The sequence below is a fragment of the Podarcis cretensis genome, assembly GCF_951804945.1.
Source record: "Podarcis cretensis genome assembly, chromosome: 15".
Lineage (NCBI taxonomy): Eukaryota > Metazoa > Chordata > Lepidosauria > Squamata > Lacertidae > Podarcis > Podarcis cretensis.
In genome coordinates, this window is record NC_137185.1 from 1,419,889 (window position 1) to 1,447,178 (window position 27,290).

Here is a 27,290-nt window from a genome sequence, read left to right on the forward strand (position 1 = left end):
GAAAGAGAGAGAGAGAGGGGAGAGAGAGAGAGAGGGAGAGAGAGAGAGAGAGAGAAAGAGAGGGGATTTAAGTGGGGAAAAGGAGACTAGAAGAGTATAAGCAAAGGTTTGAGTGGGAGGAACAAAATAAAGTTCCAGATAAACAGCTCCTACCAGGTATTCTTTAAATATGCTACTTGTACCTCCAGATGCAGTTCACCTGAGAGTGCCACAAAAGCATGCATGTACTGCACTGTTTACTAGGCCCCACTAGCTATTTGCAAGCAGGCTGGCCCAGGCATGCACAAAAAGCTTAAGATTAAACAGCAGCAGCAGCAGAATGCTTTCACTATATAAAAGAGTATTTTAACCAGCTTGAGCTAAGAGTGGAGTGAATGCAAAGGAGAAAACAGATGAGATGGAGATGTGGGAAAGTCTTTGATTCAGATTTCCAAGAACCACAAAACAAACTGGGTTCCCTCTCTTTTTCATCCTGGTCTACCTCACACGGTACCTCAGACGGTGTGAAGATAAAAAAGGCAAAACATTCAGTGCACTAAGCAGCTCACTGCAGCCTCATGACATTTTTGCACAGAAAGTTTGGAGTACCTAACACAAGCAGAACACAGTCTGAGCCGAAGGGAGAACTATCAGTGCCAGAGCTCATTCCCAACTGTAACCCTTCTGGTACAAATTAAACCACAGAGGACAAGCCAGACCCCACAGCCCATCTGCGTGAAATCACAATGGGAGACCAGCTCAACTCCAGGTGGAAAGAGCAAAGAATGACAGACAGCCCCCATCTCTCTCCCACAGGCACTCCTAATGCTTAGAGCTGCCTTTGACAACCTGGTGCCCTCCAGATGTTTTGGACTACAGCTTCCATCAGCCACAGCCATCCTGGTCATGCCAGAAGGCACCAGCTTGGCAAAGGTTGTGTTCGAATGCCATGTATGTTGCATAAGGGGCAAGACAGACTCTGAGACAAAACCAAACACTTATGCCCTCTTTTTCCAGATGGTGCAGCTATCCCCTCCCTTCCATCAAGAGTCCACAAGTTTGCTCACCCTGGTCTCTTTCTTCTTTTTCTGGAAATCAGCCAGGGACTTCCTCCTGAGCTTGGAGCTGGAGAGGGGAATTACCCCATCCTCCCAGGCTGCATAAACACTCCAAGCCCCTCCCAGCCTCACCATGATGTCCACTTCCCCCTTCAATTTATTTATTTTCGAAGGAGTGGGTGAGGGTAGAATCAAAATGACCTCAAATTTTGGCTAGTTAGAGAGAACATACTTTCCCCAAACCCATTACTGCACTTCTCTCTCTGCCGCCCCTTTCAAATTTGGGTAAGGTTCTGAAGTCCAGCTGCCTACTGCTCTTTGCTACAAGAGGCTACCCAAAAGGAACGGTGGGATTCAAAGGCAATGGCTCAGTTATTTCCAATGCTTTAAATGGAAAGATGTTTGCTTGAACTTGAAAGCCAGGAAATGCAACAAAAACAACTAACCCATTTGCATCTGAGCATGGAGGGAAACAGGCTCAATGCAGGAAGTTTAATGCCACAGAAAGGAGTATCGAAGTAAAACATACCAGACAAACAGCAAAAAATCCACTGCATATGGAAGTGCATAAAATCCGGGGGGGGGGGGGGGGATAAACAAAAGCAAATGATAAAGATGGCTGCACCCACCCCCAATTCAGTGAAAGAGCCACACACTTTCAGCAGGGGAAGCTTGCAGCAGTCTTTAACCACCCCTAGTGAAGTGACCATGATGGAGACAGACATGGATGCAAAGCCTCAAGCATCTTGCTTGCCAGGAGGCAAAATGGCTGATGCACACGCAAAAGCACAGGGCAAACTAGTCTTGGTTCACCAACAGGAAGGCCGCCTGTGCTCTGTGGACGGTGTGTGTGTGAGAGAGAATATTCCAATGAGGAACAAAAAGAATCCACACTGCTGCTATTAATTGTAGAGCTGCCTTCCTCAGAGTAGCCTATCAGGGGCATAACCAGGAGAATTTGTCCTAAGATGCCTTTCTCCCTCCCCTCCCAGTTGAAGGGTGGGGACAGGCTGCCATAGCAGGGCAACATACTCATACACTCTCCCAGAAAACTCCTGTCTGGATAGGGGCATGGCTTCCCCCTTGTTTAGGAGCTCAGTAACTTTTGCCACATTCGCTTATGAACCTCACAAACAGCTTTCTCCCCCTCCTTCATCATTAAATCAAGACTGTATACAGTATAGACACAACAGCCCCACAATACAGAACCATGCAATTAATTCAGTTCCAGCAATGAACCATTAAAACAAACGAAAAAAGCAAAACACAGCAAAAGTTAAGGATTCCCCTTTGCCAGCCTCTGCGTTTCCCCAAGCGCCTTCAAGGTTTTGCCAACAAGTGAGATCCTGAAGCACACGGAAGAGTCCTTTTATGGACACCCACTTCCCTTTCCTTATGCAAGCGAGGGAGAGGGAGAGAGAATAAAAATAAAGGTTAGCTTGCCTATGGCAAGCTCCCCAGGGCCTGAACATCCTAGCCCAGAAGTTAACAGCTAACCAAACAGACCACAAACACACCGCCTTTCCCTGGGCCTGAATTACCAAGGGCTCAGGCCTAGCAGCCACTGAGAAGACGGAGGGGCTCCCCAGGGCTGGAACAATGGGCTCAGAAACCTGCAAAGCAGCTCCCCCCACAAGCATCCCAACAATTTGGCAAATCAACAAAAGATGCGGAAGGAGGGAGGGAGGGAAGGAGCAGCCCGATCGTGAGGGGCCCCCGTGCCTGTTTCCTCGGGAGGAAGCTTGCACGGAACTGCAGCAGGCACGGAGCCCTGCCCTCTCCAGGGTGGCCTTGGTAGCCTGCCCCCCTCCTCTCTCTGCTGCAAGGCAGCGATCGCCCCAAAGGCCGGGTGGGAGCCAGGCGGAGCGAGCGAGCGGCCGGGGGACGGCCGGGAAAAGGGGGCTCGGGCACCGATCGCAGCATGCAAAGGGGGCGGGGCGGGGGACGGACGGCGGCGGCACCCGAGGAGACCAGATGGGCAAAATGGCGCTGGGAATAAAATGCAACAATTTCAGGCAGGTCGCCATGTTGTCAGGAGCAAAGCGGGGCCCGGCTGGGAGAAAAAGCAAGCCGCGAGCGAGCGAGTCAGCGAGGGCGGAGCGCCGGAGCGCGTCGCCTGTGGCCGGCGGGGAGGGAAAAAAACACTACCGCCCAGCAACAACAACAGGAGCCGGTCGGGCCCGACGAGTTTCCGCCCGCGCAAAACACAGAGAGAGAAACGGCCAGCAGCGCCGCACGAGAGATTATAACGGGACTTTTCCGCGGGGGCGGGGAGAAAGCGGAGCGCGGAGGTCGCGGCAAGCCGGAGCGACTCCGAATTGGCGCAGAGGATGAGAAAAAGGAGGAGACTCCGCAATCGTCAAGAAACAGCAGGGCATGGATACTACGGGAGGTGGAGGGAAGGGAGATTTGGAATGACTCCGGATCGGGAAAGAAAAGTAAGCGGGGTTTGCAGGGAAGATGGCATGCAAATGAATGGATGGATGGAAGGAAGGAAGGGATGGATCATGCGAAGGCGGGGATGGGTGGAAGGAGGACCCGGAGTGACTCCAAATCGGAGGCGGGATGGGGGGGTGCGCGTTTCTCTCTCCTCCTCCCTGTCTCTCACCAGCACTGGAGGTGGAAAGCGGCGGGGCAGTGGTCGCAGCAGAGCAGGTCGCCGCCTTCCTTGCAGCTGTCGCAGCTGTCGTGGTTGGTGGCGCGGCCGCTCCGGCGCTGCTGCTGGGCCGAGTGGTGATGCTGGTGCGCCGGGTGGTGCTGGCGGTCTCCGCCGCCGTGCGCGGGGTGGTGGTGGTGTTGCTGGTGGTGCGCCGGGTGGTGGTGGTGGTGCGGCGACGCGTGGTGCTGCTGCTGGTGGTGATGATGCGCCGGGTGGTGGTGGTGCTGGTGGTGGTCCCCGCTGCGGTCCGGCCGGCGGCTCCGCTTCTCGCTGCCTCCCGCGCCGGCGCCGTCGTCGCTCCGGGGAGGCGCCAGCAGCGCCTGGATTTGCTGCCATGTCGGGGAAAGAGGAAGAAAGGGGTGAGCGGGATGGAGACCGGAGGAGGGGGAGTCAGGGGGGAAGGGACCCTCCCGCCGCCGCCGCCGCCGCCGCGCGCGCCCTCCCGCTCCGCTCACCTCCATCAGCCCCCCGGACGTGTCCAGGTCGTAGACCACCGTCTTGGCCTCCATCCTCTCCCACATCCAACAGCGGCGCCGCGCAGGGCCGGCGGCGGCCCCGGCGGAGGGCGGGCGGGAACCGGAGCGGGGGAAGGGAGCGACGCCGCTGCCCCTGGCGCTGCTCCTCCGGCTCCTCCCGGTGGCTGACAGGCCGCCCTTCGCCCCCTCCGTCGTCGCCGCCGCCGCGTCCTGCTCCTGACGCCGGGTCTCCGGTATCGCCGCCGCCGCCGCCGCCGCGAGGGAGGCTGCTGCTGCCCTGCTGGGCCTCGTCCCGCAGCCTCCTACCCGACGGGCCTGGCCGCCGCCGCCGCCTCCGCCGCTAGCGCTGCTGCCCGGAGCGGCCCCGGGAAGGCTGAGGGGACGGCTGCCATGACAGGGGGCGGGGCCCGCGCTGCTCCCGCCGCCGCCGCTGCCTCCTGGGGCTGCTCCTCTTGCTCCTCGCCGCCGGCTCCTGAGGGAAAAGGCGAGCGGGATCTGACGGGCGCCGCCGCCGCCTCCTCACTCGCAGGGCCCCGCCGCCGTAGTCGCCGCTGCCGCCGTAGCCACAGCGCTGGTCGCGCAGGCGCACAGCGCCCTCCCCGACGCCCCGGGAGCATGCGCGCGGAGGAGGGTGCTGTCTGCGCAGACGCAGAGAATGGTGGTGGGGGGGCGAACGACACTTTGGAGGCCCTTATTTATTTATTTATCCCCCTCTTTTCAGGCGTTCGACAGCCCGTCCTTTGCGCACGCGCAGTTTCCCCCTTCTTTTCTCGCACATGCGCAGTTCTCGCTCTCTTTTTTTAACGTATAGGCAATCGGTTCTCCATTTCTAAACACGCACTGTCCCCGCTCCCTTTCGTACGCATGCGTAGTCCTCGCTCCATAACCCCCCGTGCGCGTGTGCAACCTTATTCCGTGTTTCCTTTTTGTACGCATGTCTAGTGCTAAATACGTTTGCTTTCAACGCATGCGCAATCCGGTTCTTGTGTTGCCCTTTCTACGCATGCGTACTCAGTCGTGGGTTGCTTTTGCACTCTGCTTTCTGCGCATGCTCAATAACCGTTTTCTTCCCTCTGTTTACAGTGTTGAACTTCACGAAATCAAATGAAGCAACATTTTTCTAACAGTTATGAAACAGATTGTACACAGCGGTTTCTAGAAAAGGAATACAGCAGTCGTTCTTTTCTACGCAGCCGCAGTTCCGCCTCTCTTTTTTTCCTCCCCCCCCCCCCGCCCTTTGCTTCGACGCAGCGGCGGTCAAGCTCAGACGACCGCTCTCGCGCATGCGCACAGCATGGACTGCCTGACTGGAGCGACCGCCGCCACTTCTAGCGCGTGCGCGCAAAGGGCCGAAAGCAGCGGGCTGAGATTGTGCGTGCGCGTTGGAATCCCCACTCTGCAAGTGGGCGGGGTCCTGCCTCCTTTGCCAAGCGGCAGGTACAGCGAGTCTCAGTTCTTTTGTCCGCAGCTCGGATTCGCGGTTCTTTTTGAAGCTTTGTTTAAGCCCTCTCGCGGGAGTTGCAAAAGATCCTCACTAAGAGACAATAGAAAGTTATGGCTTGAATGACCCGGGAATCCTAGTATAGCTGGTAGGCATGTAGGAGGCCTTTCCCAGTAGTGATGTACAGTATGGAAGTGAGAGCTGGACCCTTAAGAAGGCTGATCGCCAAAGAATGGATGCTTTTGAATTCTGGTGCTGGAGGAGACTCTTGAGAGTCCCATGGACTGCAAGAAGATCAAACCTCTCCATTCTGAAGGAAATCAGCCCTGAGTGCTCACTGGAAGGACAGATCCTGAAGCTGAGGCTCCAAGAGTTTGGCCACTTCATGAGATGAGAAGACTCCCTGGAAAAGACCCTGATGTTGGGAAAGATGGAGGGCACAAGGAGAAGGGGATGACAGAGGACGAGATGGTTGGACAGTGTTCTCGAAGCTGCCAGCATGAGTTTGACCAAACTGCGGGAGGCAGTGGAAGACAGGAGGGCCTGGCATGCTCTGGCCCAGGGGGTCACGAAGAGTCGGACACGACTAAACGACTCAACAACAACAACATGTAGGAGGCCATCCCAGGTGGCATGTGCGTGGTTCTCTGCCTCTCCTCATTTAATCCCCACAACAACCCTGTGAGGTCGCCTAAGAGACCCAAGGTCACCTAGTGAGTTTCATGACCAAGTAGGGATTTGAGCCCAGGACCTAGTCCTCCAGCACGCAAATTCCCCCAACCCCATGCATGGGCTCCCCTGCCCCCTCTCGCCTGGCCCTGCTCCTTGGCCACCTGCCAAGCACACATGGGTGAAGGGACATCAGGAGCTGCCTTACATGCCCTTGGTCCATCCAACTCAGTAGTGCTGGCACTGACTGGCAGCAGAACGAGGACCTTTCCTACACCTGGAGATGCCCCTGGAAACTGAACTTGAGACCTTCAGCCTGCAAAGGAGATGCTCTGCCCCGGAGCTACAGCCCTTCCTCTAAAAAGAAACTTAAGATTCTAGTCCTCATGTTTTTGAATCAAGGGCCAGTCACTGCCTCTCAGCTTAACCTACCTAACTGGGTTGTTGTGGGGACTGATTGGAGAGGGAGAGAACTCTGTACGCCAGCTTGAGCTCCTTGGAGAAGAAAAGTGGGATATAAATGCCATAGATAAATATCTTACACGGCAGTGTTCAGAACTGCAAAGGGTCGCTTCCGGATAGTCACACACACATCCTCTCACAAACACACCCCTTTCTATGATTTTACAACCTTCCTAGATTATAGAATAATCTCATAGCTGTACAATGTTCTCATAATTATACAATAGTAATAATTAGGGCTGGAGTGCACCAGTCAGTGCAGATCTGATCTTTATTTTGGTGGTTGAATAGGAGGCAATCAGCTGAATGGCACCTTTTATTATTGTGATTATTGTTATTCTCGTTTTTTCCTTAATTTGTTTGCATAAGCAAAATGGCTTTTACACAAGCCTTTTTTACACCAGGGACGCAGGTGGCGCTGTGGGTTAAAGCCTCAGCGCCTAGGGCTTGCCGATTGAAAGGTCGGCGGTTCGAATCTCTGCGGCGGGGTGCGCTCCCGCTGCTCGGTCCCAGCGCCTGCCAACCTAGCAGTTCGAAAGCACCTCCGGGTGCAAGTAGATAAATAGGGACCGCTTACCAGCGGGAAGGTAAACGGCGTTTCCGTGTGCGGGTCTGGCTCGCCAGAGCAGCGATGTCACGCTGGCCACGTGACCCGGAAGTGTCTCCGGACAGCGCTGGCCCCTGGCCTCTTAAGTGAGATGGGCGCACAACCCCAGAGTCTGTCAAGACTGGCCCGTACGGGCAGGGGTACCTTTACCTTTACCTTTAAGTAAACACGTTGGTGGCCAGTGGTGTTTATTGTAATGAGGATGTTTGAAAGATGATGGGTTGTTCTTGTTTTGATTTTTATGATGTATTTTGTGTTTTTATATTGTGCTTTTATGCTGTGAACCGCTGGGAGACCTGCGGGTATAGGGTGGTATACAAATTTAATAAATAATAATAATAATGATAATAATAATAATAATAATCTGTTGTGTGTTGCCTTTCAGCTAAATCTATCCTTCTCTGCGCACCTAAGTTGTGTTTTCCTTGAACTTCCAGTGCATGTGTGCCCCGTTCTCTTGAACCCAAAGCACCTTGTGTTTTCCATGTTCCTAAATGCTTAGGTTTGGCGCGTGTGAGAGCCCGCTTGGCATAGTGGCTTGGGTGTCAGACCAGGGCCAGGGTTCAAATCTGCCACTCGGCCATGAGTCTCTCACCTTGGGCCAGTCACTGCCTCTGCCAGCCTCACCTACCTCACAAGGTTGTTGTGGGGCTAGAACTGGGTGTGCCACATTGGGCTCCTTGGAGGGAAAATGTGGGGTAGCAATGCATTGCAATGAATGAATGAATAAATAAATAAATAGTACAGAATTCCTCCCCTCCTCCTTTTTCCTGCATGCCTTCTCCAGAGTGACCCTAGGAGCCTATCCTCACCTTTCACACAGATGTGCTCCGATCAGCACAAAGGGCAAGAAGATTTCATTTTACTGTATTGGCTAAAAAGCCCCCCTTTCACACCAACTGGGCAGTTCCAGGATGCTGGAGACAACAACCCTGCTGCAGAAAGTGTCGTGGGTCTCTGAAACATAACCCCAAACCATTGCACCTCTGATCTTGTACCATTTATCTATTTTAGCATTTCGAAACGGAAGACTACTTTGGGGTGCCTTGGCAGAAAGGCTGTGTATAGGCACGCTAAAGAAATAAACAGCAAGGAGGATGAATAGCAGGACATGGGCTTCCCTCTTGGGGCGGGGGCTTCTGCAGGGGTCCAGTCCCCAGATTGCTCCTGCCAGTCAGTGTAGACAGTACTGAGCAAGATGGACCAATGATCAGAGTCAGTAGAAAACAACTCTCTATTTTTCTGCTTTAAGAATAATGAGGACTAGGATCTTTTTTTCCTAGGGGAAGGGGCGTAGCTTGGTGGCAGAACACCTGCTGTGCTTGCAATGGGTCCCAGATTTCAATCCCCAACGGTGCATCCAGGTAGGACAGGGATAATTCCCCCATCTGAAACACCCCATCACAGAACTACAATTTCCAGTGGTTTGACAGCCAAGCCCTCTTCCCAGGGAACTCTGGGAATGGTAGTTCGAGGTGGGGGCAGGTCTCCTTACAACTCTCAGCACCCTGAACAGATTACAGCTCCCAGAATTCTTTGGGGGAAGTGCTATCATGGTGTTTTGCTTGCATTGTGTAGACATGGCTATGGATTCCATGTGGAAGGATCCCATAGAAAAACACTTCGTTTTTATGGAAAGCACACTGCCTTGGCCCATATGCACCCACTTGGCTGCTTCGATCTGCGGAACCTGTTCCACATCTGTAAACACTCAATTTTGTGTGTGGAACTTTGGAACTGCCTGCCTATTGAAACCACGCAGGTTCCTTCACTGCACTCTTTTCAGCACCTGCTAAAAACATCTTTCCTTAGGCAGGTCTACCTAGAGGTTTGGAAAGCGGATGGGAGTTTTCACCTGTTTTTAGTCTGTTGTTTTAACTTTCCAAAAGTCTCAAATTATTGCGTTTAATATTTCTTAGTGATAGCTTTGTTTTCTGTAAACCGTTTTTGTTTTGTTTTTCCAATTCAGCGGTGTATAGATTTCTTATGAAATAAATAGTAAACAAACAAAGAAACAAGCTGGGAATTATAAGATGAAGGTATTTTATCTGGAACCCTCTGCTTAATCTGGAACCAGCACTGACACCCCTCACCCCCAAGAAAGGATGTTGCAAGAACACCAGGGCTGCCCACCCTCAACAACTGCAGACTGCACATCTTATTTTTTCAGCACTAGGGTACATTTTTTTTTTGGGGGGGGTGAACAGCAACACCTCTGTCCTCTCGTAATCTTCATTTACTCCAATTGCAACACTGGAGATGGCTGGCTGCTGGCGCCAGGCCTGTAGGACGCAATTCAACCACAGCACATCAGATTTTTCCAAAACACCAGTTTTATTCATTAAACAATCCAAAAGGTCGGTTCTTTCCCCCCAGCCCCCCACCCGTTTCCCCTCCCCATCCCCAAAAAACAGGCTGAACAACTGAGAATTTTTACTCTATTTTACACTCTACAGGTAAAAATCTTCCCGCATGGCTAGGGCGAGGGCAGCGAGACAAGACCCCTCTTCCCCAATTAGATGCCTAGTCCACCCTCCCACCCCCAAGAGCCCAGCTGGAAAGGCCCCTTCTCATAGAGAAGGGGTCCAGACATACCTGGTTGGCTAAGCAGACAAGGGGAGGCGAGGAGGGGCTCTGGGAGGGGGCCTTTCCCCCAAAACCCACCACCTAGGCTCGCCTTGGAGGGTAGTCGCTGCAGACAGAAGCCAAAGGGCTGCCCCATATCCCAGAGATCTAACGCTGGCCCAGAATCCAAGGTTGACGTAACATTCCCCCTCCCCGCCAGTTTCCAGAAGAATTTTGAGCCAGCTTTGCAGAAAATGCATCAGGGATGTGGGGTGGAGACTGGCAGCTCCCTGCTATTGCTCCCCACACTCTCCCCAGGTAAGAGGTAGGAAGGGAAGGGCCAGCTGGCTGTGCAAACGGAAGGTGCGTTAGCCACATTCAAAGCGTTTGTGCCCAGGTCATTTCCCTTTCCTCATCCTTCCCCGTCCCTCTTTCCTTTTATGCTGCATCCATATATGTTGCACATAGACTCAAAGAGTTGTGTGGGGTCCCAAGGATCATCTAGTTCAACCCCTTGCAATGTAGGTATCACGACTATCATTAAATTTAAAAAAAATTAAATTCTAATTAAATACATAAAAGCGCCATGCCAGCAGCAGAACTCGATGAGGACTGGTGCGTTGTGCTGTGAAATAAGTGTGAGTGCGTGTGCGAAATATCCAGGCTTCCCATGCAGAAGGGGGAAATAATTGGACTCTGGGCTGTTTGGTGGGGAAACGGAATGAGCACGAACTCTCCTGCATGAAGGAATACCGTGGCAGCTGAGGGATACTTTGTGCTGACCTGCTGGACTTGGCAAGGGGCTAGTAGCCTTCAAGAGCCCTCTCCTCCTCCATGAATTCGTCCAATCCTCTCTTTAAGCCATAAAGGTTGGTGGCCACCACTACTTCCAGTGGGAGGGAGTTCCACAGTTTAACCTGGTCCTGAATGTTCCAACGTATCATAATGTGTAATGAAGCTTCTGTTCTGTTTGTTGTGATCGCATGTGATGCAGGTGTAAGGAAGAGTAGGAGTCAGGGCCTGCGGGACCCTGGGAGCGCTGTGATAGAGGCTTTTGATAGATGGGTGGGGCTACCCACCTGTCAATCACCTGCACCATAGGACTGACAGGTGGGCTCCCTGCCTGTCAAAGTTCACCCATTGGGACAGGTAAGGATCTGCCCCCTTAGGCCAAAAAAAAGGGTGTCTTTCTTCCGGATTTATCCTACACAGGAGGAGAACAGTTTACCAGCCAGAGGGCAACCCTTCTTTTAAAACATCTGCACTGGTTGGCAGTTCATTTCTGGGCCCAATTCACGGTCCTCATGTTGGTCAGCCTTAAATGACTCCTGCCCCAAGTAGCTGAAAGTCTGCCTCCTTAGCCGACAGACCCTCTTGGGTGCTGAGATCAGCGGAGGAGACCCTCTGGGTGGCTCCTTTGCCCTCAGAGGCTTGTGGGTGGTGGTGGCTCAGGGCAAGAGGGCCTTCTCTGTGGTGGCCCCTCAGTCATGCAAGGAATTCCCTCCCCGCAGAAGTGCACCTGCAGCTGTCGGCAACTGCTGAAGACACACCTCTTCACCCTGGCTTTTGACACCTGACGCCTATGTCTTTAGGACCCAGTTCTCCACATTTCCACGGCAGCTTGCGGATTCCACTTTGAAAGTCCTCATGAAAATTTATCAGCCTTTCAGCACAGCTGCCTCCCGGTAGCTACATTTGGATGTGCCGTTTTGCCTCATGCAAACAGCTCAACAAAGCATCCGCCCCACTCAACTCGAAACAATGCCCATTTGCATGTTATATGCCCTGGCAGCTGGTATGCGGACTTTGCCCATGTGTGTATATATGCATTTCTTGCACCCATTACCCATCTGATGGAACCGCCTTGCAAAATTCCGAGACGTTTGAATTTTCAAAGAGCTGTTGTTTTCGGTTCAAAAAGTGTGGATTGTGTAGGCGCATCCAGAGTCGAATTTCAGCCCCATCTGGAATAAACTGACTTTTTTCCTTGTGCAGTCAGACACCTTTGTCACCTGCCTAGGCTCTGTTCCATCCTTCTAGGGCTGGCCCCTCCTGGGTCACAATTGGCCCACACTCCTCCCCAATGACCCATAACCCTCCCACAACCAGGCTTCTAAGGTGGGTCTGGGAAACCTTTGCTTCCCGTTCCCAGAGTGCTGCCAAACTATAACTCCCATTTGCCCCCAGCAAGCATGGCTGATGGCCAGGGATTAAGGGAGTTGTAGTTCAGCAAAATATGGGAGACTAAGGTCCCCCACACTTCCTGTAGGGCCTCCTTAGAGGGCAGCGTGGGAGGCAGAGTCTATGCCCCACTTGTTCAATCCCCCCCTCTGCCCCCCAAAAGGGAAGACTCACAAGAGGGGTTGGTGGGTGTTAAACATCTCCCTCCCCTATTCATGTTACCTTCTCAATTTTATTTTATTTTTTAAAAGTCCTTGTAAAATTCCTGTGTGATGTTTTGAACCTTGAGTTGCCGGTCCTACTATTTGGGGGCTTTTCATTTTTCACTTCTGGTAATCTCAGGGCCTGGGGCCAAAAGGGTGGGCTAGCAACAGAGGCAAGAGGTTGGACCTGCAGTTCCTGCAAGGAGGGGGCAGGAAAATGCCCCTTCAATGGTGCAAACACCAGTCTGTGGAGGTGGAAGTGAAGAGGAGGCAGGAGATGCATCTGGAGCCCAGGCCTAGAATTTTCGGCATCCGAATGAAGTGAGGGCTTCAATGGCCATGGAGCCACCTCCAGTAAACCAAGGATGTGATACCATCTCCAATAAACTATGGCAGTGGAACCGCCTCCAGTAAACCGTGGCTGTGGAGCCCCCTCCAGTAAATCGTGGTTGTGGAGCCCCCTCCAGTAAATCGTGGTTGTGGAGCCGCCTCCAGTAAATTGTGGCTGTGGAGCCACCTCCAGAAAACTATGGCAGTGGAAAAAAACACAAAAAACTATGGTAGTGGAGCCACTTCCAGTAAACCATGGCTGTGGAGCAACCTCCAGTAAACCATGGTAGTGGAGCCACCTCCAGTAAACCGTGGCTGTGGAGCCGCCTCCAGTAAACCAAGGATGTGATACCATCTCCAATAAACTATGGCAGTGGAGCCGCCTCCAGTAAACCGTGGCTGTGGAGCCCCCTCCAGTAAACCATGGTAGTGCAGCCACCTCCAGTAAATTGTGGCTGTGGAGCCACCTCCAGAAAACTATGGCAGTGGAAAAAAACACAAAAAACTATGGTAGTGGAGCCACTTCCAGTAAACCATGGCTGTGGAGCAACCTCCAGTAAACCATGGTAGTGGAGCCACCTCCAGTAAACCATGGTAGTGGAGCCACCTCCAGTAAACCATGGTAGTGGAGCCACCTCCAGTAAACCGTGGCTGTGGAGCCCCCTCTAGTAAACCATGGTAGTGGAGCCACCTCCAGTAAACCGTGGCTGTGGAGCCGCCTCCAGTAAACTGTGGCTGTGGAGCCGCCTCCAGTAAACCGTGGCTGTGGAGCCCCCTCTAGTAAACCATGGTAGTGCAGCCACCTCCAGTAAACCATGGCTTTTGGAGCCGCCTCCAGTAAACCATGGTTGTAGCTAAGAATGAGGCAGGGAGGTTCGAGAACGTGGTGTTGAGGAAGGGATGGCATCCAACGCAGGCTAGTTGGTGGCAGGATGTTTGGGGGTGCAACATGCTGCAGGGAGATTTTGCCCCTGTTCCAGCGCTAGGCTCTGAGGGTCGGGAAGCCTTGGAATCGGGGAAGGGGGAAGGACACAGAGAGAAAGTATGCTGGCCGCCAGCTCACACAGGACCCTGATGTTCCTCTCCCTGGGAGTCTGTCTGTAGGGCAGGGTGGGAGGTATTTACAAGTCCTTCTGGGTGTGGGTCAGCCAGCCACGGAGTCGGTCAGTCGTCGAAGGGAGAGCGGGTCGTCGTAGGGCGGCCGTGGTGGTGGTTCGGGGAGCAGGGCCTGCCCCTCCGGCTCCCCCCTCGAGAGTGGCGCCTGCCCTAGATGGAGACTTCATACTCCCGGACCTCCTGGAGAGAAAAAAGCCTGCAAAGGGTTGGGCACTTGGATTGATGGGACCAAGGCAGGCGACCCCCCCACCCTGCCCCACACCCTCCCCTCGGCTGAGGCGTAAGGAAGTGGGGGGCAGAAAATCAGTCCTGCAGGATCAGGCCAACGCACTGCTCTCGTGATGGCCAACCAGGTGCCCCAATGGGAAGGCCAGCAAGCGGGATTTGAGCCCCAGAGCCCTCTCCCTTCCCGGGGTTTCCAGAAACTGTCATTTCTGCCTCCCCTTGTGGCTTGTAGTCCTCCCCTCCTCTTCCTCCTCCTCCTCCTCCTCCATGAATTTGCCTGACCCTCTTCCAGAGCCAGCCAAGTTGGTGGTGATCCCTGCCTCTTGTGGGAGGGAGTTCCGTAGGTTAGCCCTGCCCCGCCTGAAGAAGGGATTCTGAATTTCTTCGCGCTCATAAAGGGGAGGGAGTTGGCACTTACTCCGGTCTCGTAGGTGGGGTTGTCGAAGGCCGAGTCCACCGTGATGTGATCGTAGGGGTGGGAGCCCGAGAGGGGCAGCTGCAGTGACGGCTTCCCTTGGTGTCTGGGGTGGCAGGGAAAAAGAGGCTTTCATCATCATCATCATAGTTTATTATTTATACCCTGCCCATCTGGCTGGGCTTCCCCAGCCACTTTGGGTGGCTTTCAACAAAATATTAAAAAACAGTAATGCATCAAACATTAAAAGCTTCCCTGAACAGGGCTGCCTTCAGATAGCTTCTAAAAGTTTGCTAGTTGTTTTTCTCTTTGACATCTGGTGGGAGGGCGTTCCACAGGGCGGGTGCCACCACCAAGAAGGCCCTCTGCCTGGTTCCCTGTAACTTGGCTTCTCGCAGTGAGGGAACAGCCAGAAGGCCCTCGGTGCTGGACCTCAGTGTCCGGGCAGAACGATGGAGGTAGAGATGCTCTTTCAGAACAAGAAAGGACCCCCCACCCCGTGATGCAGTGTGTCCACACAGCCATGAGAGCTCACCTGGAGATGTACAGGTAGACAGCGCCGAGGAGGAGTCCCACAGCAGCCACCGGCAGGAAGATGGCGAAAGCCACATTGCTGCCCTGCAGGGGGTCTGCAGCGGGGGCAACTTTGGCCACGGCTGGGGAGGGAAAGAGAGGGAGGCGGTCAGTGGGAGGGAATGTGGGCCAGCCGAGACTCTGTTCCCAGAGGGGGAAGGGAGCGTTGGTAGGTAGGGCCCTGATGGGACATGTAAGGCAAAGAGCCCAATGGTAGGCGGAACCAGAGCCAATAATAATTATAACAAATTTATTATTTATACCCCATCCATCTGCCTGGGTCTCCCCAGCCACTCAGGGTGGCTTCCAACCAAATATCAAAAACAATACAGCGTCAGACATTAAAAACTTCCCTAAACAGGGCCGCCTTCAGGTGTCTTTAAAAAGTAAAATAGTTGTTTATTTCTTTGACATCTGCTGGGAGGGCGTTCCACAGGGCGGGCGCCACTACTGAGAAGGCCCTCTGCCTGGTTCCCTGTAACTTGGCTTCTCACAGCGAGGGAACCACCAGAAGGCCCTCGGAGCTGGACCTCAGTGTCCGGGCAGAACGATGGGGGTGGAGACGCTCCTTCAGGTATACTGGACTGAAGCCGTTTAGGGCTTTAAAGGTCAGCACCACACTTTGAATTGTGCCCAGAAACGTACTGGGAGCCAGTGTAGGTCTTTTAAGACTGGTGTTATGTGGTCTTGGCGGCTGCTCCCAATCACCAGTCTAGCTGCCGCGTTCTGGATTAGTTGTAGTTTCTGGGTCACCTTCAAAGGTAGCCCCACGTAGAGCGCATTGCAGTAGTCCAAGCGGGAGATAACCAGAGCATGCACCACTCTGATGACAGTCTGCGGGCAGGGAGGGTCTCTTCCTGCGTACCAGATGGAGCTGGTAAACAGAATTAACCTGCGCCACCATGGACAGCTGTGAGTCCAAAATGACTCCCAGGTTGCGCACCTGGTCCTCGTTTTGTCTCCACCCTCCTCCTGCTCCTGGCTTAGTTCTACAAGAGGCAAAGCTGAGACTGCAGGGGAGGATCAGGAAGCTGTCAGTCCCAGAGACTGGCAGGCAGCAAGAAGCCAGTTAGGTGGGAGCTGCCTAGGGGCGGATATCAGATAGATTAATTCCTTTCTTTCTTTGCATTTTTCTTCTGTGTTCATACTGCAGCAGGTTAGGCTGAGACAGTGACTGGCCCAGGGTCACCCCCAGTGAACTCCACCCAAGAGTTGGGGGATTTAAAGCTTGCTGTGGGTTAAACCACAGAGCCTAGGACTTGCCGATCAGAAGGTCGGCGGTTCGAATCCCCGCGATGGGGTGAGCTCCCGTTGCTCGGTCCCTGCTCCTGCCAACCTAGCAGTTCGAAAGCACGTCAAAGTGCAAGTAGATAAATAGGTACTGCTTCGGTGGGAAGGTAAACGGCGTTTCCGTGCGCTGCTCTGGTTCGCCAGAAGCGGCTTAGTCATGCTGGCCACATGACCCGGAAGCTGTACGCTGGCTCCCTCGGCCAATAAAGCGAGATGAGCGCCGCAACCCCAGAGTCGGCCACGAAGGGACCTAATGGTCAGGGGTCCCTTTACCTTTACCTTTACCTTTACTCCCCCAGGTCCTCCTTTGACACTCCACAGTCTCTTGGTGGGTTTTGCTCAAAGGGGCCATCCTCTGCTGGCAAAGGAGCTGCATGGGACCTGGGTGTAGGGGAAGGGGTGCAGGGGGCCAGCAAAGAGGACTGCGGGTCGCTAAGAATACTGCCCTCGCTCTGGGGTGCAACGGTCTCCCTCCTTTCCCTTTGCAAAAAGAAGGTGACTCACCATCCAGGTTGCGATTGGTATAAAACTCATCGTAGGAGGCTGCAGAAGGAGGAAGGTGGAGAGAGGGAGAGGGTAAAGGGCAGAGTTAGGGTGCCATAACTGACTGCTGGACTACTGCAGGGGAGGGCGGCCCCAGCGACCCCCCCTGCTCAGCTGCGCCACCCAGAGGGACTCACCTGCTTTGCAGAGTGGAGGGGAGCCGCTCCATTGGGAAGGGTGACCGGGCACGCAGCGGAGGGTGGCGTCGCCCAGGAGCACGTAACCCTTGGCACAGGAGAAGCGCAGGCTTGCCCCGGCCTGGTAGAGCCTTTTCTCGGGGTTCTGTGCCCCGTGGTCAGGGCTGCCTGGGTTGTGGCAGGGCTCGTAGACCTCCGCTGAAAAGTGCAAACTCCCGTTTATTTCTTAGCATTGATATCTCGCCTCCACCCCAGAAGAGCTCAAAGCAGCTCTTCCCCTTCCCTCCCCTCTCCCGGCCTTCCTGATTTTATCTTCCCAGCAACCCTGCAAGGTAGGCCAGGCTGAGAGATGAGCTTTTGTGTGGCTGAGCAGGGATTCAAACCCTGGTGAGGGGAGAGACTCCATCAGGCAAGGCCTCCATCCCATAGCTGTCAACTTACAGATTTGAAAATAAGGGACCAGCAGCCTCAAAAATAAGGGATCAGCAGTCAAAATAAGGGATTTCCCGAACACAGGTATGTTCAACTTCTAAGCCCCTCCGAGCCAAAGGCAGAAAGCCCAGCCAGCAGCCAAACGAAGCCTCAAGCGGTGGTTCCCACAGCGCAGCAACCCGGCAAAGGGGATGCAGCAAGGAAAACCACCGTCACCTCTCCGCTGGGAAGCGCTGAGCAAAGGCGAGTCCCCAGGCAACGCGGCCGATTTGATCGGCACAAGGCATGCAAGCTCCACCCCCCAGTCGTTCTTAGACTCCTTATTGGGTGAGCAACACAGCCAAGCAACACAGTTGGAGCCTCCCTCCTCCCTGGCCAGCAGGGAGGGAGGGAGAGGAGCTGCTTCCTTTGAAACCCGGGAAATTTAAGGGACATCATCAATAAGGGACAGCAGCAGGACACGGCGCTGGGATAAGGGACTTTCCCACCAAATAAGGGGCGGTTGACAGCTATGCTCCTTCCACCTGCCTTGCCCCACCTTGTAGTCTCTGCTTCTCAATTTGTATTGTATTGTTTTATGTACTGTGGCTTGCCGTTGTTTTACTGATTATAGTTTAGAAATTATTTATTGTACCTGTTGAGTGGATTTCTGTTTAACTTTTATATGTTATTATTATTTAATAATATTCTAATGATTGTTGAACGTTAGTTTTTGAGGTAGGCTGCCTGTTTTAAAGTTATGTCTTATTATCACATTTTTGTATTGCATTAGATTGTTATAAGATCTGCATTTTTTGTTTCTTCAGCTTGTAAACCGCCTTGAGTATTGTAAGATAGAAAGACGGTATACCAATTAAAAATGATGATGATTATGGTCTCCCAGATCCTAGTGTGACATGAAACTATTACACCACATAACTGTAGCATTGGAAGGGAGCCAAAGGGTCATCTATTCTAGTCCAACCCACTACAGTGCAGGAATTGCAGCCGAAGAACTGAACCACCACTGGCTTTGGGTGTGGGGACTTAGGACTTTGTACTGGGCTCCAGATGTTTTGAATTGGAAAAAGAAAACAAATCTTCAAAGCTGGTTACAAGGCGCCTATCCCCTAGAAGCCAGATTAAAATGACAGAAACTTGCATATTATTATTTGCATAAATTAGCACGCTGGTCTATTCTCTTCCTTCCTTTCATTACGCAGGAGAGAAAGAGAAAAGGAAGGCGGAAATGGCACAGCGGAGGGAGATAACACATACCCCAGGTGCAGCGCCGATGCAAAATTATTCAGAAAACTATATCTGGAGCTAGATACTCGAGGCTGCATTGTGGGTGAGCCTGTCTTCGCAACCAGATTAAAATGCACCCAGTGATATCTTCTGCACAGCAGAGGAAAGTTTCGTTAACAACAGCTGGTCCCAAATCTTAACGAGCCCTTGGGTCGTATCCCCACCATGTCTTTAGAGCACTGTGATGCCTCTTTAAACAACCATGGCTTCTTCCCCCAGAGCATCCTGGGAACGGTATTTTCTTCAGGGTGCTGAGAGTTGTTAGGAGGCCCCTATTCCTCTCGCAGAACTACGATTCCCAGAGTTCCCTGCGAACAGGGATTGGTTGTTTAACCACTCGGGGAGGAGAACAGGGGAAACAACTCTCAGCACCTTTAGTTCCCAGGATTCTTTGGGAGAAGCCAGGACTCATTTTGCCCAAGCCATTGAAATTAAGGGAGATGGTCTGCTGCTAGCCCAGAGATGGAAGGAAGAAACAACCCAGACCAGAGAAGAACGGCAAACCAAATTGACGGACTGTGCCAAAATGGCAAAATTAACTGGGAAGCTCAGAAATCAAGAGGACAACAAAGACTTTAAAAAAGAATGGGGGAAAGTTTATGATCTCTTTACGAGAACATTGTAGGCAGGCTAAAACATTAGCAGGATGTTTTAACCACACTTGTAAACTACCGGAAAGTGTGGATAATTTGGAAGGATAAAACTTGGACAGTATTGATATGCCGCTGTAAAGATTATCATTAGGACCCATGGAAGGGATGGGGAGAAGTCAGGAGATTCAGAGTAATCTTGAAATTTGTATTTTGTATTTGTTGTTGTTGTATGTTTACATATATATTTTTTTAAATCAAATAAAAATTTAGAGAGAGAGAGAAATTAATGGAGATGGTTGTTGTTGTTGTTGTTGGCAGCTGTCTGTCCCGGGAGACAATGGAGTGTACCTCCAGGGACTTTTAAGAGCCTATGGACATAAGAAGATCCTATTGGATCAGGCAAAAGAGGGTCATAGAATCATAGAATCATAGAATCATAGAGCTGGAAGAGACCACAAGGGCCATCGAGTCCAACCCCCTGCCAAGCAGGAAACACCATCAGAGCACTCCTGACATGTGGTTGTCAAGCCTCTGCTTAAAGACCTCCAAAGAAGGAGACTCCACCACACTCCTTGGCAGCAAATTCCACTGTCGAACAGCTCTTACTGTCAGGAAGTTCTTCCTAATGTTTAAGTGGAATCTTCTTTCTTGTAGTTTGGATCCATTGCTCCGTGTCCGCTTCTCTGAAGCAGCAGAAAACAACCTTTCTCCCTCCTCTATGTGACATCCTTTTATATATTTGAACATGGCTATCATTATCACCCCTTAACCTCCTCTTCTCCAGGCTAAACATGCCCAGCTCCCTTAGCCCTTCCTCATAAGGCATCGTTTCCAGGCCTTTGACCATTTTGGTTGCCCTCCTCTGGACACGTTCATTAGTCCATTTAGTCCAGCATCCTGTTCTCAAAGGGGCCAAGCAGATGCCTCTTCTGGTAAACCCAAAAGCAGGATTCGAACACAAGAGCAACTCCCCCCACCTGTGGCTTCCAGAAATGGCGATTCAGAAGCATTTCTGCCTCCAACTGTGGAGGCAGAGCAGTGACATCAATAGCCATCAATAGCCCTCTCCCCCTCCACGAATTTGTCCAATCCTCACTTAAAGCCATCTCATTGGTGGCTATTGTTCTCTCCTGTGGCAGGGAGTTCCACAGTTTGCACTTAGAATCATAGAATTGTAGAGTTGGAAGGGGCCATGAGGGTCCTCTAGTCCAACCTCCTGTAATGCAGGAATCTGAAATTAATGGACCTTAAGTGAGTGATGCCTGCGAATTTCAGAGGCTCTAATTTTTGGCAGGGAGGGGAACCAAGCTGGGGAAGCCACAGAGACCCTGTGCCACTTACGAATGCACTTGGGGAGACGGTCGCTCCACTTCGGACCCCCGGCTTGCCGGTCGTGGCAGGTGATCTCGCCGCTGCCCGCCAGGGCGTATCCCTTGTCGCAGATGAACTGGACGGTGGAGCCCACGGGGAACTTGTTCTCGGAAACCATGCGCCGGCTGTGGTCCACATCTCCTGGGTCCCGGCAGGTGGTCACTGGAGAGGGAGAGAATGGAGCAGCGTGGTGGGTGGCGAAGGGGCAGCGTAGCTCAGTGGAGAGCTGCTGCTGGTCAGTGTCAGCACTGCTGAGCTCGAAGGACCCAGCTGATATAAGAGAATTCCCAGTGCTTCTGTTTAAATCAGCCTTTGAACTGGAATCTTGGCAGCGTTTTGGGAGGGAGAAACGTAGTTCAGGGCCAAAAGTTCCCAGGTTCGATTTCCGACAGCAGCATCTCAAGGTAGGGCTTGGGAGGAAAGGCTCCCTGCCCGAAACCCTCTTGGAGAGCTGTTGCTGCCGGTCCGTGCGGACACTACTGGGCTTGATGGAGCCACAATCTGACGCTGTACGAGGCAGGAAGCAGCAGCAGCATCACAAACGCCAGCAGGGGGAGCTCTTGCCTCAGCCAATTGCAAATTCCAATTTGGACATTTAAGAAGTCTCGTCCGGAGAATAATTATGAAGAGCGATTTGAGAAATTAAAGCCGTCGTGTTGGACACTAGATGGGAAAGAGCATTCCTTCCAAGGAGAGTGGAAGGATGTAACTGGGATCCTCCTTCTCAGGTAAAGCTGACCTGATCTTGAAAATATGTTCCCCTGTTTCCCAGACAGCAGGGTCCACTTCCTGACAGATGAGGCCAATAGACATACATATTTTCATTTCATTTCATCTATACCCCACTTGACTGCAGAAAAAAACCCCAAACCTCAAAGTGTTTTACAAAACAATAAAACTATCAGTAAGAAAAATTATCAACAGCAATTGTAGTGTTTCAAAAAGTTAGAATACCAATAGACTAAAAACAAGTTAAAACTTGCATCAGTTTTCTTCAGACCTGAAAACAAGAACATTTTTAGCAGGTGCCGAAAGGAGGACAGTTCCACCGATTGAGGCATGTCGAGTGGGTAAGGCTAGTCCCAAGTTGTTAACGGCTTTCTATCCTCATAGCAAGACCTTGAACCTGGCCTGGCAGCAAATAGGCAGACAGTACAGATATCTGAGCAGAGCTGTGGTGTGCTGACAAGGCCTTCCTCTTGTCAGCAATCGTGCTGCAGCATCCTGCACCGACTGCAGCTTCCACATCAAGAGGAGGGGAAGCCCCACATAGAGCGCATTGCAGTAATCCAGTCTTGAAGGTAATCCAGTCTTCCAGAAGTGGCCCCCTCTCCCCCTCACAAGGTAGGGTTAGGCTGAGAGAGACAGCGCCTGGGCCGACACCACCCAGCTGTGAGAATCTTCAGGGAGGCAGGAGAAGATATATTGTTTATTAATATCCTTCCTAACTTGCGCTAGCAAGTTCCTTTACTTGGCAGAGTTTACATTCCCCTTTGCACAGCACAGCAGATAGCTGGTTGCAGGCTTGTGTGAGCCTCTCACTATTATACAATTCAGTCTGTCTCAGACTGAATTGTATGTTCCTGGTAAATTCCCCTGAATCCCTTTTAAAAGGAATAAATATGCCACAATATTTGTTGTTGTTGCTTAGTTGTTTAGACGTGTCCGCCTCTTCGTGACCCCCTGGACCAGAGCACGCCAGGCACTCCTGTCTTCCACTGCCTCCCGCAGTTTGGTCAAACTCATGCTGGTAGCTTCAAGAACACTGTCCCACCATCTCGTCCTCCGTCGTCCCCTTCTCCTTGTGCCCTCCATCTTTCCCAACATCAGGGTCTTTTCCAGGGAGTCTTCTCTTCTCATGAGGTGGCCAAAGTATTGGAGCCTCAGCTTCAGGATCTGTCCTTCAGTGAGCACTCAGGGCTGATTTCCTTCAGAATGGAGAGGTTTGATCTTCTTGCAGTCCATGGGACTCTCAAGAGTCTCCTCCAGCACCATAATTCAAAAGCATCAATTCTTCTGTGATCAGCCTTCTTTATGGTCCAGCTCTCACTTCCATACATCACTACTGGGAAAACCATAGCTTTAACTATGCGGACCTTTGTCGGCCACAATCTTATTTAAAGTCAATAAAGAAGTAAAGTAAAATAAGTTTACTTACATCAGTTCACAGTTGGATCCCTGAAGGCAGACTTAGTTACAAATATGTACATGTGGATCTACCCCATATGGGGGAATAATCCCAGTGCCTCTGCTAGCTGAAAGCAGAGCAGAGCATTTCTGGCTAAAAAGCTGGTCCAACGAAGAAGGAAGTGAAAAAGAGAGAGAGCGTGCGCTGCGTGGCTCGTCCTTTTGTTACCTGGACAGGTAAGGTCACGCCCACTTTCTATCCCATGCAAAAGGAAGGATGCTCCAGCCAGGAGGACCAGGAAGTTTCGACTGGCTGGACCAAGCATTCCCTCGCATGTCTTCTCTAGGAAAACAAGGAATGTTGTACTTGACTGCTCTGATGGGTCACATCCCACAACAGCAAGCTTTGTGGCTGAGCAGGGGTTTGAACCCTGGTGTCCGGGATCTTAGGCCAGCCCTCTAAATTCTGCAGTTGCAGGATCTGGCCGGCCGCCTCCTCTGCACCCCCCCGGCTCACCTTGCTGGCAGTAGGGCAGGTCCCCGCTCCACATCAGGTCCCAGTGACACATCAGGAGTTCGGTGCCCACCAGCTCATAGCCGGGGTAGCAGTGGTACGTGACCACGGTGCCGTGGACCAGCTCTGGGTGCGACATGGTCTTCCAGCCATTGGGGATCTCGGGGAGCTCAGGGCAGGTGTCGTTCCGGGGAACCTCTGCAGGGAAAGAGGCCGGGAGCAGAGGTCAGGGGAAGACCCTGGAGAGGTGGGCAGAGGGAGGCGGCTGAGGCCAGGAACTCTCCAGCCCTCTCAGACCAGCGATAAGTGCAATGGCATCTTCATAGAAGATGTATGTATGTATTTGCAGCAATTGTTTGTGTCCCTGTTGACCATGAATAAATGGAAATTTAGACAGGATACTTACAGATTGTAAATGTATACACTTTCAACATGTTTTTTTATTTAGTTTTTGATCCGAGGTGTGTAATTTTGGTTTTGAGATTATTTAAGGAAAAAGATCTACCGTTTATTTATAGGTACTTCCTGCACCTGCTAATTTAATTGCATTTGATAATCTTTTAGCCAGAGGTGTCTTAGTTACGGAAGATTGTATGCTATACTATCTGACGTTTAGAAGACATCTGATGGCAGCCCTGTTTAGGGAAGTTTTTAATGACTGATGTTTTAATGTATTTTTCATCTTTTGTTGGAAGCTGCCCAGAGTGGCTGGGGAGGCCCAGCCAGATGGGTGGGGTATAAATAACAAATTATTATTATTATTATTATTAAGTTGGAGCTATTTGACCAGGGATAGGCAACCTAAGGCCCATGGGCTGGATCCGGCCCAATCGCCTTCTAAATCCAGCCTGCAGACGGTCTGGGAATCAGCATGTTTTTACATGAGTAGAATGCATGCTTTTATTTAACATGCATCTCTGGGTTATTTGTGGGGCATAGGAATTCATTCATTTCCCCCCTCAAAATATAGTCCAGCCCCCCACGAGGTCTGAAGGACAATGGACCAGCCCACAGCTGAAAAAGGTTACTGACCCCTGTATTTGACAGTGGGCCAAACTCCCTTGGGAGGTTGTGGAGGTTTTTAAGCAGAGGTTGGATGGCCATCTGCCGGGGATTTTTTAGCTGTGATTCCTGCATTACAATGGGGTTGGGCTAGATGACCTTTGAAGGTCCCTCCCAACTCTACAAATCTAGGATTCTGTGAGACCAAAGGCCTATCTCATGGGGGTGGCAAGGAGGAAGAACTTTGCCTGCCTTGCCTCATGGTCCACCTTCTGGGGAAAGGTGGGCGGGGCAAACACATGGTGGGCGGGGCCAGGTGTAAAAGTGGGTGGAGCAACTGGCGGGACTCCTCCCTTTAGAATCACAGAATTGAGAGTTGGAGGGCAACCCCCTGAAATGCAGGAACCACAGCTAAGGTCCGTTTGATATAGCTAATTTTTCTGGGAGGACTCTTCAACTTAGGCAAGGTCTTGCAGCCTCCCTCATGACTTTAGCTTTTGTGTTTTGTAAAGTGCACCTTGGTATATGCCAAGTTTTTATCCTTCTGCGTGATTCTGCAGCACATTTCATGCTTATATGATTCTGCATTTGGCTGCCTTGTTAATAAATTTGAGTTTCTTAAATTGAGCGGCACACACAAGCCAAAGCAAATTGTATTTTCTCAATTTCTGAGGGTTATATCCGGAACAGACCAACTGGAATGAACGAACCTGGGAGACTCAGGTCCATTGATTTCTGTGGGTCTACTCTGAGTAGGACCCAGTTGGAAGCAATCCTGATTTCCATCTCCTTAATATGCCCCAAGAAGGAAACCAGGAGAGAAACACACAGAGAGAAATAGAAACCTGTTTTTTTTTTATTTCCCACACCAGGGCAGCGCCTTCCAAAATTTCAGGGGCTTCTGCACTTACCTGCGAAGTGGATGATGAAGCCGTGCTGATAGCCCAAGACGCTGCTCCCCGGATCCGACTGAAACTGGATGGTGACGTCAGCCATGGAGGTGTACAGCTTGAACCGCCGGTGGGGGCCGGAATATTGGCCCAGGATCCGGGCCGTCAAGTCGTCCCCGTCATAGAAAGTCAGCGCGTCTCCTTTGCCAAGGCGTAACCTGAAAATAATCAAAACAATTGTAGGTTTGGAAGGGACCCTACAGGTCATCTAGTCCAACCCCCTACGGTGCAGGAATTGCAAGATGGCGGGGGCAGCGGAGGGAGGTGCCAATGAAGAAAAGCCTGACGGCTGCTCACTGACGGCGCAATCAGAATGCCAGATCTGCTGGAATGGGATCAATTTTTTTTTCTTTTTTGGGGGAGGAGGGAGGGGGGAAATGGGGGGGGGGAAATGAGGATGATGTATTTTTGATAAACTGTTATGTTGAAATTCCTAATAATTTTTTTTTATTAAAAAAACAAAAACAAAGACCATATTTGGGAAGCAGTGAGTCTCAAGGATGCCCCTCTGGAGGCTTCACCCTGAGCAAAAAACTCGGCTAGCCCCCCCCCCATAGCTACAGCTCTGCATTAGGGTAAGTAGCTAGGGCAAGCCTCCTCCTCCTCCTTGAATCTGTCCCATCCTCTTTTAAAGCCACCCTGTGTCCTGTGGCAGGGAGTTCCACAGGTGAACAATGCTATGTGTCAATTTGAAGCCAATTCCCGTGGCTGAAACTTTCACAATTGAACTGACAACATATTCTTTCATGGGGCTGCAGCTGTGCAGCTTACAAAAAACCTTGCAAGCCGTTTTGAGTTCCTGCTGCAGTAGGAGAACCTGGTGCGATTCCTGCATTTCGGGGGGGTTGGACTTGGACTCCCCTGAGCTCCCTTCCAGCTCAACAGCTCTGGGATTCTGTGAAATAATGATCCAAACAGGGGCACAACTCACACTTGGATGTCCAGCATGATCCTCTTGTCCTCCTCCACGTGGAGACCCCAGATGCAGTCCTGGCCCTTCCCATAGGGCTCTGGCCAGTTGGGGGACAAAACCACCCCAGCGGCGTCCGTGATCTCCCCGCTGCACACAGCTGCAGGAGAAGTGTAGAAAGAGATCAGTGGGGCTGTGTTGTGGATGGCAAACCATGAAGGATGTCACAACTTTGTGGCTTAGGGCCCTCGTATCTTCTGGACTGCCTCTCCTGGTCTGCCCTGCAGAGGACCTTAAGGTCCATGAACAACCATAGTTTAGAGGTCCTGGGCCCTACGGAAGTCAGACTATCCTCCACCAGGGCCAGGGCCTTCTCAGTGATGGCTCCGACCTGGTGGAATGCTCTGTCCCATGAGACCAGGGCCCTTCAGGATTTAACTTCCTTCCGCCGGGCCTGTAAGACAGAGCTATTCCGCCTGGCCTTTAATTTGAATTCAGCCTGATCTTTTATTCCCCTTCCTTCCCTCCCTCTCCCCTTTTTATGAAGATCACCCGCTCTGAGACCCCACAGCTAATTCTCCCCTGGCCTCCTCACTGGCTCAAGTAGGACCAATTCAGCCAGCTAGCCCTGGGGATTATCTAATTGATTTTTGATTTTTATTGTTATTCATGTTTTTATACTGTATTTTATGCTGCTTTTATAATTAAGTGTTTTAAAGTGTTTTTAATTTGTTGTTAGCCGCCCCGAGCCCGGTTTTTGAACCGGGAAGAGCAGGGTATAAATAATGTTTTATTATTATTATTATTATTAACTGTGGCCTTTGCAGGCTGGGAAACATCCTCGTGCCACTGATCAGAGCAGGGCTTGCAATCGGTGCTCAACAGCAAGCCCTGCTCGCAAATGAACCACTAGGATTTCCCTTTAAGCTAGGGTTGCCATATTTCAAAAAGGGGAAATTTTGTGGGGTTTTTTCTTTGCAAAATTTCAAAGAAGAGAGAAGTTTGTGAACTACTTTTATGGAAATCCGCCAAAATATAGATATGAGTTGAAAAATCACAAAGAAGAGAGAAGTTTGTGAGCTATTTTTAAGGAAAGTTGGCAAAAACAACACTGCCGACATAGGTTGCCATGCATCAGGATTTTCCTGGACATTTTGGCCAATTTCCACCTGGAT

At 51.6% G+C, this 27,290-nt stretch overlaps 2 protein-coding genes and 1 long non-coding RNA gene across 12 annotated transcripts in view; 1 reads left to right on the forward strand and 2 right to left on the reverse strand.

Moving 5' to 3' along the window:
• PHF12 (PHD finger protein 12) overlaps positions 1 to 4,351 on the reverse strand; it is a 29,355-nt gene extending 25,004 nt beyond the window's left edge. For all 3 annotated transcript variants that reach the window (XM_079955435.1, XM_079955436.1, XM_079955434.1), the window contains exons 1-2: positions 4,152 to 4,351; positions 3,646 to 4,025 (exon numbers count right to left, since the gene is read on the reverse strand). In XM_079955435.1, the coding sequence (XP_079811561.1) occupies positions 3,646 to 4,025; positions 4,152 to 4,217 (446 nt within the window). In that variant the 5' untranslated portion in view covers positions 4,218 to 4,351. The remainder of the gene's footprint in view (positions 1 to 3,645; positions 4,026 to 4,151) is intronic.
• LOC307204327 lies at positions 1,584 to 12,339 on the forward strand. The gene is made up of 2 exons (XR_013833588.1): positions 1,584 to 3,475; positions 8,139 to 12,339. It is a non-coding gene; the product is annotated as an uncharacterized lncRNA (long non-coding RNA).
• SEZ6 (seizure related 6 homolog) overlaps positions 10,477 to 27,290 on the reverse strand; it is a 109,772-nt gene continuing 92,958 nt past the window's right edge. The window contains exons 9-19 of one of the 8 annotated variants that reach the window (XM_079955484.1): positions 26,137 to 26,275; positions 25,167 to 25,363; positions 23,257 to 23,451; positions 20,583 to 20,774; positions 16,930 to 17,127; positions 16,754 to 16,792; positions 14,922 to 15,042; positions 14,390 to 14,492; positions 13,463 to 13,942; positions 13,322 to 13,405; positions 10,477 to 12,677 (exon numbers count right to left, since the gene is read on the reverse strand). In XM_079955484.1, coding sequence (XP_079811610.1) covers positions 13,910 to 13,942; positions 14,390 to 14,492; positions 14,922 to 15,042; positions 16,754 to 16,792; positions 16,930 to 17,127; positions 20,583 to 20,774; positions 23,257 to 23,451; positions 25,167 to 25,363; positions 26,137 to 26,275 — 1,217 coding nt within the window. In that variant the 3' untranslated portion in view covers positions 10,477 to 12,677; positions 13,322 to 13,405; positions 13,463 to 13,909. Of the gene's footprint in view, positions 13,406 to 13,462; positions 13,943 to 14,389; positions 14,493 to 14,921; positions 15,043 to 16,753; positions 16,793 to 16,929; positions 17,128 to 20,582; positions 20,775 to 23,256; positions 23,452 to 25,166; positions 25,364 to 26,136; positions 26,276 to 27,290 lie in introns of all 8 variants that reach the window. The other 7 variants (XM_079955482.1, XM_079955481.1, XM_079955480.1 and 4 more) reach the window with 7 other exon arrangements.